The sequence below is a fragment of the Phalacrocorax aristotelis genome, chromosome 16 (assembly GCF_949628215.1).
Source record: "Phalacrocorax aristotelis chromosome 16, bGulAri2.1, whole genome shotgun sequence".
In the NCBI taxonomy this organism is placed as follows: domain Eukaryota; kingdom Metazoa; phylum Chordata; class Aves; order Suliformes; family Phalacrocoracidae; genus Phalacrocorax; species Phalacrocorax aristotelis.
This window is the reverse complement of record NC_134291.1, coordinates 3,117,910-3,135,522: the sequence shown is the minus strand read 5'-3', so window position 1 is coordinate 3,135,522 and position 17,613 is coordinate 3,117,910. Positions and strand designations below refer to the sequence as shown.

The window sequence follows — 17,613 nt, the reverse complement described above, 5'->3', positions numbered from 1 at the left end:
GTGGGGCGGCGGGCGGCGGTCTGCCCCCGCGCCCCGAGGCGGCTCGGCGGGCCCGCCGCGCCCCCCCGCGTCCCCGCGCCGCCCGTGGGGATGCGGCGAAGGGGCCGTGGCGGATCGATCGGCCTTCGGTACGGTCTGTCACAGGCTCCTGCTGGACGAAACGCCCCCCCCACAGCTGGACAAACGCGTACTGCAGCGGGTGAGCAACGGGCTGGCGGGCGGACAAGAGTGGGGTTCTGCAGGGATCCATCTTGGGGCTGGTGCTCTTTAGTCTCCTCATAAATGACTGGAAGGTATACTAATTAATTTTGCTGATGACACAAAATTGGGAGGAGCTGTTGACACTAACCTGGGCAAAGTGTCGATCTGCTCGAGGGCAGGAAGGCTCTGCAGAGGGACCTGCACAGGCTGGATCGATGGGCCAAGGCCAGCTGTGTGAGGTTTAACAAGGCCCAGTGCCGGGTCCTGCCCTTGGGTCACACCAACCCCAGGCAACGCTCCAGGCCTGGGGCAGAGGTGGTGGGAAGTGCCCGGCGGAGAAGGCCCTGGGGGTGCTGGCTGACAGCCGGCTGGGCATGAGCCAGCAGTGCCCAGGTGGCCAAGGAGGCCACCAGCCCCCGGGCTTGTGTCAGCCCTGGTGTGGCCAGCAGGAGCCGGGCAGGGATGGGGCCCCTGTGCTCGGCACTGGGGAGGCCCCACCTCGAATGCTGGGCTCAGGTTTGAGCCCCTCGGGACAAGAAGGGCCTTGAGGGGCTGGAGCGTGTCCAGAGAAGGGCAGCGGGGCTGGGGCAGGGTCTGGAGCACAAGTGTGCTGGGGGGCGGCTGAGGGAGCTGGGGGGGTTTAGCCTGGAGAAGAGGGGGCTGAGGGGAGCCCTTCTCGCTCTCTGCAGCTGCCTGAGAGGGGCTGGAGTGAGGGGAGGGTTGGTCTCTGCTCCCAAGTCACCAGTGACAGGACGAGAGGAAACGGCCTCAAGCTGCGTCAGGGGAGGTTTAGGTTGGATATTAGGGAAAATGTCTTCCCTGCGAGAGTGGTCGGGCCCTGGCACAGGCTGCCCAGAGAGGTGGGGGAGTCACCATCCCTGGGGGTGATCAAAACACCGTGTAGACGTGTCACTTCAGGGCATGGTTTAGGAGGCCTGGGGGTGTTGGGTTGGAGGTTAGACTTGATGATCCTAGAGGTCTTTTCCAACCTTAATGACTCTATGATTCTATGACACTCTCGAGGGCAGAGAGGCCCTGCAGTGAGGTCTGGACAGCTGGGCAATCACCAACCGTATCGAGTTGAACAAGGGCAAGTGCCAGATTTTGCACGTGGGGCATGGCAGCCCTGGCTGTACAGACAGCCTGGGGAGCGAGGGGCTGGGGAGCAGCTCTGCAGGGAGGGACCTGGGGGCTCTGCTCAGTGGCAAGTTGAACAGGAGCCACCAGCATGCCCTGGCAGCCCAGAGGGCCAGCTGTGCCCTGAGGGGCATCGAGCCCTGCATCGCAGCCGGGCAAGGGAGGGGATTGTCCCGCTCTGCCCCGCGCTGGGGCGGCCTCACCTCAACTGCTGTGGGCAGCGTTGGGTGCCACAGGACATTGAGGGTATGAAGCTGCTATAGAGTGTCCAGAGGAGGCCGGAGTTGGGGAAGGGTTTAGAGGGGAAACTGTATGAGGAGCGGCTGAAGTCCCTTGGTTTGTTCAGCTGGAGCAGAGGGGGCCGAGGGCAGCCCTCATGGCGCTCTGCAGCTCCCTCCCAAGGGGAGGAGGAGGGGCAGGGCTGGTCTCTGCTCTCTGGTGACCAACGCCAGGACCCGAGGGAACGGCAGGGAGGTGTGCCAGGGGAGGGTTAGGCTGGGCATTAGGGAAAGGCCCTTCCCCCAGAGGGTGGTGGAGCCCTGGCACAGGCTCCCCAGGGAGGCATCACTGCACCAGCCTGGTGATATTCCAGAAGCACTTGGCCAAGGCCCTCAGAGACACGGTGTGAATTTGGGGTGTCCTGTGCAGGGATGGGAGCTGGGCTCGATGGTCCTTGTGGGTCCTTCCAACTCAGGGCATCCTATGATTCTAATGAACCAAGCGTGGCTGAGCAGCCTGCCCTCGGGGCGCAGGACCTGGCCTACCCTGCGGTGCGGGCAGCAGCCCCAGGGTGCTGTGCTGTCAGGGCGATTTCCAGTAGGGCTGAGAGGGCGAGAGGCCCAGCCGCTGCCCGCTGTGGCTGCTGGCAAGGAGTGGACATGGCTGGTGCTGCCCCTCGCCCCTCTCCCAGCCCTGGCTCGCCCAGAGCCGCCAGGAGCAGCGGTTTGGTCCCTGCTGACCCTGCTGCGCTCATGCACCGCACAGGTGAAAGATCTCTTTATATCCCCTTACACATCTCCTCGCCCTTCCCTGTGCAGTTTCACTTTTTTTTTAATTCTCCAAGAGTTTGGAATGTTATTCAGTAACAAATTAAAGCATCAGAAGAAACGACTGTAGCGTCCCTTTCAGAAATGACTACGGCACTGGTCAGATGGCAGGCAGCAAATGCAATAAGCGCACTGACATCTGTTGGGATTTACGGCTCTAATCGGCGGGCAGCGTATGGACACAGCATGCACAGCCTCCACAGGACTCGCAGGCTCTGCCACCGTGTCAGAGCCATCCACAGCCTGTGCGATACAGCCCCAGCAACTGGTATTTTAGTACATTAGTTGGGGCCTGTGTGCCCCTTACAAGGAAATACTCTGAAGGCTGCTGAGAGGAGGTCAGGCCAGGTTGCTAATGAAAGGCTTTGCACTTCCAAGCATCTTGTGCACCCTGTACATGCCTCTTGGGAGGGGAGGGGGACTCCCAGGGGAAACTTTCTGCCAGACAGAGAGTCCAGTATGTGATGTTGGAAAGAAAGGAATACTGAGGGCACCCTAGCAGAGCTTTTTGATTGAAGAGAAAGAGTAATTCTGTGGTGGTCTTTCATCTGAGCTCTGTAGGCAAAGGCCAGGTGTGAGGGTGTGGAGGGCTGTGCCTCACCTCCTCGCCTTACCCTGGTACCCTTGGAAGGCTACGAGCGAACCCTAGGTCTGCCACATGGCTGGTGTGGCGTGAGCTCGGCACTGTCTCCTGTTCCGCCTGCATCCTCCTGCCGTCGCAGGAAGCAATCACCGAGGCAGCGATAGCTCCTGCTCTGAATAGCTCAAGAAGTAGAATATATGAAAGATAAAACCACAAGAGGAAAGTATATTTGGATGTGGGAGATGTTCTCATCCTTCAGCCAGAATGGTATCTCTGTAGTCTGCAGCCCTCCTGTGGGGATTGCGTTGTCTGACCGAGCTGCGTGTACACGTTCTCGTTTCAGGTTTTAAAATGGCATGTCTCCCATTGTCCTGACCCCAGGCAGTTGGGGCACACTCGTTAAGGCTTGTATGTATCCACTGCTCACAGTCTTACATCAGCCCTTTGTGGTGAATATAGATCTCCAATTTAATACAAAAATGACAAGGCAGGTACACAGCCGGGGGTTCTTGTTGGCTGCCGGTGTATAAACACCGGGTAGGACTTTGCTAATAACCGATCAGCAGTTTCAGCTACGGACAAAGAGAGTCTCTCGTGCTGTGTTGGATGGTGATCAGTGCCTGATGCTGGGGGAGGCCTGGTAACCCGCAAAGGCTGCAGAACTCTGTGTGTGGCCTGAAGGGTGGCGCCGGGCTTGGGGCCAGAGGGACGCGGGGTCTGAGAGTGTTTCTGGTGAGCTTTGTACCTTGGCATTGGGTTTTTCCTAGGCTGAAAATTCCTACAAAGTCTGCCTGTGCTGGGGTACCACTTTTGACCCCCAAGCCGCAGACAGGCCAGGGAGGTGTGAGAAACATTGGACCTCCAGCATCCTAAAGTGGGCCAGACTGGGTGGAGCAGGCTGGGTCTAAACTGCAGGAGGAGACCTCAAAAGTCCCCAAAGGCAGCGCCCACATTCCCATTGCTGGTACTGCATTGCCCTTTCTCCACACCACCACAGCGCTGACCGTGGAGGCGAGGATGGCGAGTGCAGAAGCCCACAGCACTGCCGGCAGAGACTGCAGCAGGCAGGCTGGGGTGGCGGCTGGTGCGGCGAGGGGTCCCTGTCTCCGAGGGCGGCATGGTGAGAGGCCATCCCCCACGGGACCTAGGTGTTTTGAAAGCCCCACACTTCCAAGAGCTGCACCTTGAAGTTCTCTTGGCAGAGCGGAGGGTTGTCGAAGGTCTCGCAGTGCTCTGTGCGCCCCCAGAGCAGGTTGGCGTCGAGGGACAGAGCTTGGCCTCCCCCTCCTCCTGCAAAAGCAAGCAAGGCGGTGAGAATCTGCTCTCCCCCTGTCGCTGCTCAAGCAGGGACGCTGGCCCGGCCGCCGAGGTCTCTCAGGACTGCGCCCATCTCCTGGCTTTCTGTCCTCTGGCCACAGTGCAGAGCTGGGCTGGGGAAGCCCTGAGCTGCCTTCTCTGCTAATCAGGTTGTCAGCGTGGGGGCAGAGCTGCCGGAGAGCTGCCTGCAGGGAGCTGGCACACAGCACCCAATGCGAGAGCTGGCACGAGCACAAGCTGCATTATTAAACTGCTTGGAGAGCTGGAGAACAAGGAAAGCTCCTTGGGTCCCTGCAGCCAGGCTTGCCCTGGTCGCTCTCCTGAGGGCTGGAGGGGAGGCAGAGGCAGCCATCAGGGCTGCAGGATTTGCTGCGGTCCTCTGCTGAGCCCACCCTGCAGTGGCAGGGTGCAAAGATTCAACCCCCATGCCCGAGCCTGACCCGGCAGACAGCAGTGCAGGCAGGCAGCTGGCCTGTCCGCTCTGGGTGACCATGCCTGGCCCTTCCTCAGGCTGATCCCCGCCTGCTGCTCCTCTCCATCCCGCGCAAAGCGGAGGGCAGGGCTGGGAAAGGACACAGCAGCCCTGAGGGGGCAAACATTGCTGGGAGGTTTGGGCCATGGTGCTCCCCCTTGGCTGGCACAGCCCCACTGGGGCTCTCAGAAGGAGCAGCCTTGCCCTTGTGCAGCTTTGCACTCTCCTACTAATCTGGGGAAGAGGAGGATGACTTAATCTCCCCTGACTTCGAGTTCATATCCTAAACCAGGAGGTCTTTGCCTCTACAGGCAGCTTGGATTTTAATCTGGAGTAGAGCCCCTTTTGGCTACAGCAGCAGCACGTCAGTGGATGGGTAATTACCAATAATGATCCCTTCCCGTGACCCAGACATGAACATGGAGGCTGTTTTGGAAGGCAGAAGGAAATGCCTGATGGCCAGAAATGGGGAGAGACGGCCTCTCCTCTGCGGCGTGGGCACGGTGAGGTGGTTTGAGCTGGTGCTGCGGCCGTCTGGGGAGGAGCCGAGGAGGGACGCAGGAAAGGGAGAAGGTGACCGCTGCCGTGAGCGTGGCACGGCTTTGGCCAGCTCCGGCTTCTTGATGAACACCCACTCGTACCTCTCTGTCTCAGGGCGCACCTGGAAAGCAGGAGAAATGTGGTAAGCCCTGTCCTTTGGGGCACCTCTCCATTTCTGGGGGAAGCCAATGCCATGTGCCAGGTCTGGATCCCGGGTGGGGAGGGGACAAGGCATCCTGGCCATGCCAGAGCTGCTCTGGCAGCGGCTGTGTCTGAGAAGTTGGTTTTGTCTTTGCCAGTCACCTCCGGAGATGGGCAAGCCTGCACTGCCCATATAGCCAGCGGATGCTGGATGGACACTGCTAGGATACCGGGTGGATGCTGGACTTTGCCCCCAGGGTCTCTTGGACCAGCTCAGCCTGCTCCCTCTGCAGGGACGCCAGGGCTGATTTTGGAATGCTTCATCCAGGAGCTGCCTTGAGCAAAAAGGGCAGAAACGCGCCCTGCAGCGCCTGCTGCCCAGCTGTCATCCCAGGAGGGTGCTCGAGTCCCACCCGGGGTTATCGCACGTTGCCTCGGGGGGCTCAGGGCAAGCCGGCTTGCCCAAGGCAGGAGTTCGGTCTCCGTTTGATCCAGCAGAGCAATTTCTATGCTGCTGCCTCCTGCCAGAGCTAAGGGGCGGCGGTGGGACTGTGGTAAGGAAGCAGCTTGGTGCCGCCATGCCCTGAATTGTCAGAGGGGTAAAGGAAAAAGTAATTAACAGACAAACCCATAAGGGCAAACGCAGAAATAAAATGTGACTTACAGTGAACACAAAGCACTCCCCTGTCCCAAAAAAGCCTGATGTCGCCCCGTTCTTTTTCCTTTCACTCCAGTCAGAGGAGAGAAACGCCCCGCACACCTTTGGGAGAGAGCACAGGGCACCGTCAGTGCTGCCGGGAGTCAGCGGGGGACCAGAGCAAGCCCCAGAAACACCGGCCATCGCATGTGCGTTCAGGAGGGGAAGGCTCTGCAAGGTCCCCCAGGGGAGTCGGAGACCCAAATTCTGCTCTGCCTCCTCAGTCCTGCACTGACAAGTCACTGGTGCTCTGGATGTGACCGCTTGGCTTCAGTGCCTAAGAGGGGCTCTGGGAGATTTGCGGGGTTGCCCTTGTGCAGCAGAGGCGATTGCTGTGAGCTGCGTGCTGCTTGACTGAGCAGGGCCGGTTTGGCTGTGCTGGTGCGTTCCCCGGCTTAGGCTTGGGAGTCCGAGCTGTGCCTCCGCCCCTGAGCCCGCCCCAGCTCCTGGCAATGGAAAGGAACAACCGTGTGGCTCAGAGCGTTATACGAACAGTATTGCAACGCGCTGAGGATGAGGGTCTGGGAGTCCCTTGTCCTCAGCTGGCTCCTGGACAATGGCGAGGTGATCACCCATTTTATAAGTCTTTAGAGAAAATGTTTTTTAAAATGGCAAAGACTCAGGTAACACACTTTTTTTACCTACAAGGCTTTCTTCCACCTGTGGTCAGGCTGACCCTGGTGTGGATGTCCTTGACTTGACCATGGCTGGAGGGGACCTACCGAGAGGTGGGAGCTCGTGCCTGTCCTTGGTACTGGCTAAGGTATAAAATGAGCTAAAACATGCAGGAAACACTGTTTTATAAGTCACCTTCCCTTGTCTGCACAAGGCCCTGGGGGGTGGCAGGGTGTTTATCTCTGCACCGTGCTGAAGTGTCAGACTTGGGAAATCAGGACTGGTAGGTCAATAAATCTTTGGGATGCCTGAACAATTTGTAGAACTTGCCTCCGCTGGTTGGTGAAGAGTGGAGAGATAAAATACAGGTTTATGAGCCACTCTCAGAGTCCCTGGGCTAGGGTTTTTTGCAGTTACTTCACGACTTTCAAATATTGTACAAGCTGTCCTCATTTCTCCTCCATTTCCCTTGTGTGGCTGCTCATGTGATCAGAGAGAGATCCTTGCATTTAATGCATTGAAAGCAAGTCCTAGCTCAGGCAAAGCATCTGCTGACTTCAGGGAAGTCTGCTGAGCAAGGACTTAATGATTTAGTCTACATTTGCGATAAAAGAGTACCACTCATGGCCTCTCCCCATCTCACTGACGCCTCTGCTTTCCCCCAGCAGCACCCTTTAGCCCAGCCCATGCCTAAGGTGGCTCTTGGTGCTGGGGGTGCAATTTGTTCTCTCCCGGGAGCTGGGACAGACCCCAGGGCAGGGCAGGAGGGGGACCATGCAGCCCTGTGGCTGCTCCAAGAAGTGCTGGTGGGGTCAAACACCCTGTCCCCTTCCCCACATTGGCACCAGCGCAGCCCGCTTCCCTGCTCAGGAAATACTTACCTCCCCCTCTGTTGTTTTTATGAGCAGCACCGTTGGTTCGTAGCCTTCACAGCACGTGTAAAACCTGCAGAGATATACATGGAGGCCGGGTTGGTGTGGGGCTGAGACCCGGGGGAGGGCCAGCGTGCTGTGCGGGGAGCCCAGGCATGCAGCGAGCACGAGGCTGTGAAGGGCAGAGGAGAGTGGTGGCAGCTCTTCTCAGCCTGTTGCTGTGCTGGCAACTGGCCCGAGGGAGCTCGTGGAAGGAGAGCAGCAGAAACTCATAACCACGTAGCTTGAGCAGCTTCAGTATTTGTGCAGGAATGGAGGGAGTTGGCTTACGGGACTTCTCAAGTCATCGTTTTTGCTTGGTGAAGCAGGTAATAGCTCAGATAAATCCAAACACTAAATCCTCCCACGCTACCCTCAGGCGCCAGGCTGGGGGGGGATGCTCCATGGGGGGAGTTTACCAAATGAGCTTGCTATGAATCCGGTTGTGTTTCATAATCTGGGCTCTGCACCCCGTTCCTGCCTTGGAAGGGTGCAGGGCTGTGCCCCTCAGGATGGGGCTGCACCACTGCACCACGGGGTGTCTGCTCGCCTCTCCCAGGCTGGGGGAGCACGCTGGTGGTGCTAAGGGAGTCATTACCACCGCAGCCCTGCTTTAAACGCTGCCCTGAGAACCGGGGTGCCGTCGGCAGCACCCCATCCCTGGGCAGCCCAGCATCCCTTCCCAGTCAGCACCAAGCTGCATCTCAGTGGAGAGACGCTCCGGCACTGACTGTTGCGGGGATGTCGCGGCTTCCCACCGTGCCCTTCGCTCCATGGCCACGGCACTGGGTGTCACTGGGCCCTGGGCTGTCTCCAGCACTGACACTGGTCTTTCTGTTGCGGTTTTGGGCATTGGCCATGACACTTGGGTTCTCTTAACTTGCGTTTAGAGGGTTTGATGTCTTCCCCATCGCAGGATATACCCACGTACTGTCTGCCCCTGCCCTGAGCTCTGCCTCCCCTGCGAGTGCAACCCCTCAGCTTAGCATGCTCCTACAGAGGAGCAGGTTTGGGTTCCCTGCCTGAAAACGTTCATGCAAAGGCAGCCTCAGCGCACTGAAAGGCTTTTGCCACTTCATGGCTTGGGAAGTCAATGGCAAACTTATTTTCCAGCTGAGTTTTGAGCCACAGCACTGACTGCAGCATCCAGCAGTCACCCTGTGCTCCATGCCACTGGGAGGGAGCTGCAGTCCTGGGGATGGTGTGCTGGCTGGACCTGGCCGATCGTAGCGTGCCTGGCATGGCATGGCACATGGCGACGTCCCGCTGCACAGCACATCCGCAGGGCTCAATGTTCCCCGTGTGGTGCCGAGTTGCTGATTGCCATCTGACCAAGCCTCAGCCCTCTCCCCTACCGCCAGCACTGGCCGGGACCACACTCAAGATCTTGAGTCAAGCCCAAGAGAGCCCCCAGGAGACCTCAGGTGTGTCCTGTGGGCACTACATGTTGCTCCTTTCTACACCACCAACCTGTACCCAGTTTTACGCCTGGCCCATCCAACACAACCTGACCCGACGGACAGATGATGCTTTACCTCTGCAGGCTGCACCCGTCTTCTGAGGTGGAGAAGAGCAGCAGCGGGGGGAAGAGGGAGAAGCGCTCAGGGATCCAGGACCAGACGATGCGCATCTCCTGAGCCGTTACAATGCAGGAGCTGAAGTTCTGCATGTCCACAGCCAGGTGGAAGGACTGCCTGCGTGAGGGACGATGCCCGTTACTGCCAAGCCGGGGTGCCCGTCTGCTTTTAGGGGTGCAGCCCCTGTGCATCAGGCTTTGTCATGCTTTTTGCATCATGAACTTTCTGTTGGCATCGCTAGCTCAAACCTACAGTGCCTCCTAACAGGGTCCCCCATGAGAGGCTGCGAGGCACCCAGCGTAGCCAAAGCTGTGGGGGACACCGGAAGTTCCCCCCATATTGTATCTTCAGTGTAACTCGTATTTTGTCTGCTTAGCCCCAAGAGCTGGCAAACAGAGAGGTCTCCTTACCTGCTCTGCACCATGGTTATGCCCCTCTCCATTAACGCCTTCCTGTTGGCCATCTGGAGAAGCCAGATTTCCTTGCGGGAGAACAGCCGGATGCCAAAGGCTCTCTCCAGGAGTTTGTCGACAGTCACGTGCTCAGCAATGTTCTGCACGAAAGCCTGCAGGTCTGCCTTGATGCCGGTCCCCTCCAGCTCGGAGGTCACCGAGAGCCTGTACTGCTTCAGCAAGGCCAGAGCAATGCGGTAGAGAACCTTCTGCCCCTCCAGCAGATAGACATCAAAGACGCGGATGGCATAACTGAAGGGGAGGTCGTGAAAGAGCCACGATAACCATTCAGAGTAGACCTCAAAGACGTTCTCAGAGGTGCTGGCTATGAGTTTGTGAGCTGCTGGGCAGTGTTTGTTGGCCAGGTCCCCAAAAGTCATGCAGGAGGCCTGGTGGGCCAGAAAGGACTGGTCAATGTAGCTGGTGTGGGGAGCGTTGCTGGCGATGAGGCGAGAGATGTTCTCGAAGCACTGAGCTTCGTCTTCGCTGTAGTGCAGCAGCAGAGCCACCAGAGAGGGGAGGATGGGGCTGTAGGTTATGTCAGGGAAAAGGTTGCCAACACAGATGAGGATCTTCTTCAAGGCGGTGACGCCTTCCAAGTTGAGGCAATACGTGGGCATGGAGCACCCCTCCAGAAACTCGGGCAGAGGGTGGGAGCTCACGCTCAGCTTCCCAAAGAGCCGACTCGCCACATCCCTGTAGACGAGGGCATCTGGGGTGACGAGCCGGCAAGTGACCTGCTGGATGAGCTGGTGGTAGACCTGAGCTCTCAGAGCTCGGCTCGCTGCCCAGTAGCCGTCTCTTGCCAGCTTCTTCAGCTCCTTCGGGGGCTTGCTGAGGATGTCTCCGGGGATATGTGCCTGTTGCTCTGGGTCTGGCATCCTGTCCCAGTCCACGAACTGTCCACAGCCCAGACAGGAGGAAGCGTCGATGTCCCAGGTGTCAGCCTCAGATGTGATCACCACGGTGACTGGAGATGAGCCAAACATCTCTGCAGGACAAAGACCTTTTATTCAACATAGGTCACCGCCCCAGCTGACAGCATTTCACCCTGGCTGATGGCGCTTTGAGGTCTTAAGCAACGTCTTGTATTTCAATAGCTATTCTTCCCCCTGCAAAGGGAAGGTTTTCAGAAGGCTTTGTCTGGCTGGAGCTGCTTGCTTTGCCCTTGCCTGCTCACATCGGCTCAGGAGTGGTGAAACTGCTGTCCAGGGGCTCAGGGGAGTGTGGGGCCAGGTACCAGCTGGGTGTCAGGGCTGCCTCTTCACTCCGCAAGGGGCATTGCACCCCTCAAAAAGCTCCTGACTTCCCGGCCTGTGACCTGCCGAGAGGGAGGTGGAGAGAGCAGGGACACAGTCCCTGTCCCCTGGGGATGACTGTGGGACAGCAGCGTTACACCACCAAGGGTAAGGAGCAGCTCGGTCCCAGCCCAGCTCTGCAGGGGTGAGGAGGGACCTCATGGGCAGCTGGGGCCCGAGCAATGCTGAGGGTGAGAGGGACCGTTTGCATTGTGTCCTCTCCCAGGGACAGAGCCGGGCAGGAGGCGGTGTCCTGTCTGGCTCCGGCAGCCCAGGACCAGGCTGCTACGAGCCCAGATGAAGCGGGCAAAGCCAGCCTCAGGTGTTTGCCCTCCCTTTTACTGCCTCCTGCCAAAGTCCCCTGAAAAAGTCTCCCGAAAAAGTCTCCCGACCCCTCTGGCCGCTCGGGTGCCTCAGACAGGGCACAAGGAGAAGGTGCTGTGAGAGGGGCTCGCCAAGGGTCTGGGGGTGGTCTGCAGGGTGCCAAAGGGTCCCAGTTTCCCACATGCCCCCTTGCACCTGGGGAGACCCTGTCCAGGGGACTGCACGCAGGGGCTGGTGAGCAGCTTGGAGGCCCCCTGGAGACAGAAGGTCCCCAGGGGAGCCTCGGGGGAGGCTCCCACACACGGCACCATGGCGGGGCTGTGGCAGCCGCCAGCCCTGTTCTGAGAAGAGCAGAGTTTGAGCTCCTCCTAGAGAGAAGTGAGCAGCATTTTCCCTGGGGTTGCAAGAGAGCTCAGCTCCAAACCCTGTACAAGGAGACGGGAGTTGTCTCTGCGTGGGTGGATTCTGCTAGGCAGTGATTAATTGGCAAGGACAAAGTGGATTAGCACACACATTAATTCTCTGATGTATTTATCTTGGATGTGCTCAGTTGGGTTGGGGAGTCTAGGATGGATTTGCACCGAGCCAAACCTCTCTGCTCTGGCTCCAAGGGGGCGGAGGGGACAGCACGGTCCTGGCCCCGTGTGCGGTGTGCATGGCAGCACGTGGTGGCACGTTGAAGGGGTCCAGGTGCCCGGGCTGCTCCCCGGCTGGGTCCGGCTCTGGCTCCTGCTCTCCAGTTCAGTTTGGCCCCTGCTCAAGTTCAGCAAAACCAGCAGATCAGGTTCAGTTCTGGTTCAGGGAAAGGGCAGCAATTTTAACCGGTTGCTGCTCAGCCTGACTCCCTACTTTGAAGACAAGACAGACCCCGAGTACAGTCACTCAGGATTCTGGCCACAGAAACCAGGCTAAAATGAATACTGGGTTTAACGCGGGGCTGTTTGCACCTCTGTGGTCCTCAAATTCACCTTGTCCTTGCAGCCGCTGCGTGACAAAGGTGCTGCCCTGCCCCGAGTACTGAGGAGTGTCAACCGGAGCCCACTCAGGCGCCAGTGCCCTGGCCCTGGCCGGGGAAAGAAATGTGGATCTGCCCCAGCCCCTCTCCTCCGCTGGGGCTGGCTGGAGCCTCCTGCATCTCCCCCAGCGCGAGAAGCGCGGCTGTCCCCGGCTGCAGCTCACTCACCTTGCCCGGTGCCCGTGGGATCGTCTTCAGCCACGGGGCAGCTGCCGGCCGCCCCCCCGGGGGAGCGGGGCAGGCTGAGCCCCACCTGCAGCATGTGCCCAGGCTCCGGTGCGCCCCGCTGCCAGGTCCCCTCTGTCCCCATCACCTGCCCTGACTTTTAAGGTGAGTGCCAGCCTGCCGGTACAGGGGGTTTATTTGGTGTAAATAGGGCGAGGGGTGGAGCAGCTCCTGTACCCGTGTCGCCCCTTCCTGGCCCAATTCTGCACCGAGGCCGGGGAGGGGGATGTAAACACCCCGTGGGATGAGATAGCCATCAAACCAGCAACACGACCATTAAACTTAATCATTTATTTTTCCCAAGGATAACCTTCATTTTCCCGCTCTGGGGTTCGCTCCCTTTGCCAGTGTCACGGGGCAGGGAAGGTGCCGCGGGGGCGAGGGAGGGCCGGCGCTGCCGAAACGCCTGCCATGGCAATCACCCGTCCTTGAAGGAAGGAAAAATCAACACAGTGAGTGGGTTTGCAACCGCTTCCCGCTGGATGGTCCCGGGGGAGTCGGAAAGAGAAACACATGAGCAGCAAGTGCCAGGAACCGGGTGACAAGGGAGAGACTGGGGCCACGAGGACTGAGTGACGCCCTTCTGCAAGCACCCCGTGCGCCCTTAGGGATGCTTTTTGGGGATGGGTGCGCCGGGGCTGAGCCAGCCGTGTTGGCGGCACTTCTTTGGCACCGGCCAGGGGAAATTCAGGGCGATGCAGACGAGCACCCCGCAGCACCCTGTGCCTCCCACGTACACAGTTCCTCAGCAGGAGCACAGCTGCAGGCACAATTCTGGTGCTTCAGCGTTTCCAGTCTGTCCCCGCTTTGAGATGGTTGTTATTGATTGACTTTTGCCTCAAAATGCTTTGCAGAATTACAAACCGTACGTTGTATTTACAGGCAAGAGCTGAGTTGGAGGAAAAGTACCCTCCAACAGCCGAGAGGTGCTCCCGGCAACATCGCACCGATCCGACATTGCCACCTGGAGTACTCACAGTTCAGGCTGCACTTAAAAGTGGGCATTTTTATAGGCATCTTCAAATTTTTAAAGATTTTTTTTTCCTTAAAAAATCTGATTTTTTCTCCTCTGGTAACAGCAACTGTGGATCCTTCCTGCCTCGCCTCCCCGCCTGTGGGGTCTGCCTGCACCTGTAGCGCACCCGAGCATCTGCCAGCACCGGTGGTCTCGGGCATCTGCCCCCAAACAGGAGCGGTCCCTCTGCAAACCGTCTCCTTTCTGGATGAAGCACCTCATCTGTGATGTGCCAGTGTCTGACGGGAGCGGCACGGCTCTCCTCGTGTCCCTCTCCCTTTGCTGCCTGTGAGCCGGGAGCCAGAGGAAGGGGGGCGAGGGGCTGTGTCAGCGAAGGGACCCCAGGGTGCTGTGCTGGGTGGGCGGCGAGGGGCTGTTGCGCCGCGGGAGGCTCCTACTCTGCGCCCCGCGGGCAGCTCTGCTCCGCACGCCACATCCGAAGGGGCAGGTGATGGCCCCCAGCTCTGCTCTGGGGCTCCTCACGCTGCACCCCGCTCTGCTTCCCAGCGCCGAGGGGTCGTTTATTCTCTCTCCAACTCAAACCAATTGCCCAGGCTCTTACAGCAGCAGGTCCTGCTGCCTTTCCCCAGCACCTTGCTGGCTGCCTTCTCCTCGTTCGCTTTTTCTAGGGCAGCAGATGCCTCTCCCTGCCAGACTGAAGCAGCTCTAAATCCTCCCGCAGGCCCCCCATCCGCCTGCCTGCTCCCCAGCAGGCGCTCCACTCCATGCCGAGAGAGGAGATGGAAGGGAACTGGGGACGGCAAGAAATGGATCATCGCTTCCTGCACTTTTAATGGCAAAAAAATTAAATATGTAGAGGTCGTGCTGGCTCCGGATGAGCAGCGCAGCGGAAGGCCATAAATGTTTTATGCTAACGGCCTGTGAGAGGAGCCTGCCCGATTCGGATGTGCGAAGAGCCGTCGCCCCGGGGATGGAGCCCGCACCGGGGGCTCCCCAAGCCACCCTACACTGCTTCGCTTCATGCCCAGGACACATCCGGCAGGTGGGTCTTCCTTGGCCGTGGCCTCACGGTCCTGAGCGCCCATCGCGGAGTGTCAGTGTCAGCCTGTCTGCGGCAGCCCTGTCCTGTGGCAAGAGGGGTCTGCGTCCCTCTCCCCGCCCCGGCACATACCCTAGCCCTGCCCAGCCGCCCCCAGAGAGCAAACGTGACATGAGGGGGTGCCTGGGGGTGCTCAGCACCTCCTGAACCAGCCCCGGGGGCGGCATCGCTCCGGCGGCGCTTGCTCCCCATTGCACCTCTGGCTCCTCTTGCTCAGCACTCAAAAGCTGTCCCAGCCCCAGGCAAATGGGCCTCGCTGTGGGTCCGAGCACCCGCGGGGAGCACAGCGGGCGCTGCAGCCGCCTGCAGATACGCTGACGAGGACGCGCTTGGTACCGGGGCACGCCGCAGCAGCGCCGTAGCTCCCCCATGTTATGAGGGTGATAAAACCTCGCTATCAGTGCCTTGCTGCGGTTTTTCGGGCATCTGTAACCGATGTTCGTAGGTGCGTTGATTTACATCATCAGTCGCACCCAAAAGAAAGAGGAGAGGCCAAATCCCAGCGGATCAGGTGTGGGGAAGGCTCGTTGGGCTTGGACGGAGGCTGCTGCAAAAGCGAGGGCCTGCGCCCGCCGCCCAGTTACTGCAGAGCCCTGTGCAGCCAAAATATTGACAGCGTCAACACCGACCAGCATCGCAGAGGCTTCCCGGCAGCCCGGCCCTGCCTGCTGCTGCTGGCGGGGGACGGGGACGAGGGGACAGAGACATCGGCGTGGGCAGGGGCAGGCAGTGAATGTCATTTGGGAATGTGCAGGGACAGGGGATGGGGCTGAGGATTTGGAGGAGGGAAACGGTGGCCGCCTTAGGGAAGGGAAAGGTGGGAGCCAGGGAGAAAAGGCCACGGGGAGCCCGTGGGGCTGGAGCAGCCGTGCCCGGGGGAACAGCTGGTGGGAAAGGGAGAGGGTAAGGCACTGCTCGGGCTTGGGTTCATGTGGCAGTGGGGAGGGGAAGGAGGAGGGAGGGAAGGGGGGAAGGAAGGGGAGAGGAAGCAAGAGGGATGGAGGGAGGAAGGGAGGGAGGGGGAAAGAAAGGGGGAGGGAATCATAGACTCGTTAAGGTTGGAAAAGATCCTTAAGATCATCAAGTCCAAAGGAGGAAGGAAAGGAGGAAGGAGGAAGGATAGGAGGAAGGAGGAAGGATGAGGGATGGAGGAAGGAAAGGGGGGAAGGTTGAGAGAGGAAGGAAAGGAAGGGAGGAGGAAGGAGGAAGGGAGGGTGGAAGAGGGGAGGAAGGACGGTGGAAGGAGGGTAGGGGTGCTTCAGAGAGACTCTAACCAGGAGGGCAGGCAGCCCTCTGGGAAGATGCAGCGCTGGGATGTGTCCCACACGGTGCCGGATGGTGTGACCCCGCTGGGGTGCCAGGCGCCGAGGCCTCGCCTCCTGTTATGCTGCTATTTAATGCTGGTGCAAAAATGAAAAAAATCCACCTTTCCCATAAAAGACTCCACTCCTTTCTTAACTTGCGAATCGCTGTAGTGGATCCTGGTGTGCAGTAACATGGGGATAACACTGTTGGGATGCAGAGTCACGATTCCTGCTTCCCAGCACTTGTCTGGTCCCTCCAGACTTCACCGCTCAGAAATAAACTGCTCTGACACTCAGAGCTGTTACTTCACAGAATTACAGAGGCCAGTGAAATTGCCAAAGCACTGAGCAGCCGGTCCTTTCGTTAGGCTGGAACTTTGCATCTTCCAGTGCATTTTGTGCTTCTCTGGAAGATGAAAGGAGCTCCTGGAAAACCAGGAAGATACAATGGGCTTGGACACGGTTTTGCTCCCGACCCAAGCATCTTTCTGCCATCTCCTGGTCCCCGAGAGCGCAGCTGCATCCCCTTGCTTCCTCTGCCACCTGGTTTTCTCTGTCCCAGATCTCCAGCCCGCTGTACAGAGGCTCCCCCGGCACGGTTTTGGCTGCCGTCTATCAGGGTGCTTATAGCTGTACATTTTAATCCAGACCATATTATTACCACAATTACAGACTCACAGAATGGCAGGGTTGGAAGGGCCCTCTGGAGCTCATCCCGTCCCACCCCCTGCTTGAGCAGGCACCCCCAGAGCAGGGGCACAGGGCCGCGTCCAGGCGGGGGGTGAATGTCTCCAGGGAAGGGACCCCACAGCCTCTCTGGGCAGCCTGTGCCCCTGCTCTGGCACCCGCTCAGGGAAGGGGTTTGTCCTCATGTTCAGGGGGAACTTCCCGTGTTCCAGCTTGTGCCCGTGGCCCCTTGGCCTGGCGTTGGGCACCACTGGAAAGAGCCCGGCCCCATCCTCCTGACACCCGCCCTACAGATATTTATAAGCACTGATGAGATCCCCCCTCAGCCTTCTCTTCTCCAGGCTGAACAAGCCCAGGTCTCTCAGCCTTTCCTCACCAGGGAGATGCTCCAGCCCCTCACCACCTTGGCAGCTCTGCGCTGGCCTCTCTCCAGGAGTTCCCTGTCCTTCTGGAACTGGGGGGCCCAGAACTGGCCGCAGCACCCCAGATGTGGCCTCACTGGGGCAGAGCAGAGGGGGAGGAGAACCTCCCTCGCCCTGCTGGCCACACTCCTTTCCATGCCCCCCAGGGCACCGCTGGCCCCCTTGGCCCCAAGGGCCCGGTGCTGGCTCAGGGTCACCTCGCTGCCCCCCAGCACCCCCAGGGCCTCTCAGCAGAGCCGCTCTCCAGCAGGTCCCCCCCGGCCTGTGCTGGTGCGGGGGGTTGGTTGTTCCTCCCCAGGGGCAGGACCTGGCACTGGCTCCTGTTGAATTCCCCGAGGCTCCCCCGGGCCCAGCTCTCCAGCCTGCCCAGCTCTCGCTGGACGCCAGCACAGCCTCTGCTGTGTCAGCCACCCCTCCCAGCTCGGTGCCGTCAGCGAACTCGCTGAGGGGACGCTCTGTCCCTTCGCCCAGGTCGCTGATGGATACGTTGAGCAGGGCTGCAATAGCAATGCGCAGGTGCCCGATGGCATCAAGGCACCTGAGCTGGGTGCGAGCTGCATGCAGACCATCAATG

At 59.4% G+C, this 17,613-nt stretch overlaps 1 protein-coding gene and 1 long non-coding RNA gene across 3 annotated transcripts; one reads left to right on the top strand and one right to left on the bottom strand.

Annotated features, from left to right (window-relative positions):
* The first annotated feature begins 19 nt into the window (after positions 1-19).
* LOC142065279 (uncharacterized) lies at positions 20-15,555 on the top strand. 2 transcript variants are annotated; one of them, XR_012663334.1, is made up of 4 exons: positions 20-199; positions 12,293-12,656; positions 13,434-13,548; positions 13,631-15,555. It is a non-coding gene; the product is annotated as an uncharacterized LOC142065279 (long non-coding RNA). The 2 variants fall into 2 exon arrangements; XR_012663333.1 differs by having other exon boundaries at positions 13,434-15,555.
* On the bottom strand, positions 2,892-10,670 carry LOC142065278 (TBC1 domain family member 24-like). Its single transcript, XM_075111254.1, has 6 exons — positions 9,648-10,670; positions 9,196-9,354; positions 7,631-7,694; positions 6,102-6,197; positions 5,141-5,417; positions 2,892-4,257 (listed from the first exon to the last, which is right to left on the bottom strand). Exons 1-6 carry the CDS (start codon positions 10,568-10,570, stop codon positions 4,112-4,114), a joined length of 1,665 nt encoding a protein of 554 aa, XP_074967355.1. The 5' UTR covers positions 10,571-10,670; the 3' UTR covers positions 2,892-4,111.
* Positions 15,556-17,613: the final 2,058 nt, after the last annotated feature.

What these genes read in the sequence shown, in the direction of transcription:
- LOC142065278 (XM_075111254.1), bottom strand. Translation starts at nt 10,570, where the DNA reads ATGCCAGACCCAGAGCAACAGGCACATATCCCCGGAGACATCCTCAGC. An exon ending in GGGAGTGCTTTGTGTTCACT is followed by an intron (nt 5,418 to 6,101) that starts GTAAGTCACATT and finishes CCTGCTTTCCAG; the next exon opens with GTGCGCCCTGAGACAGAGAG. An exon ending in ACGGGAAGGGATCATTATTG is followed by an intron (nt 4,258 to 5,140) that starts GTAATTACCCAT and finishes TTGCTTTTGCAG; the next exon opens with GAGGAGGGGGAGGCCAAGCT.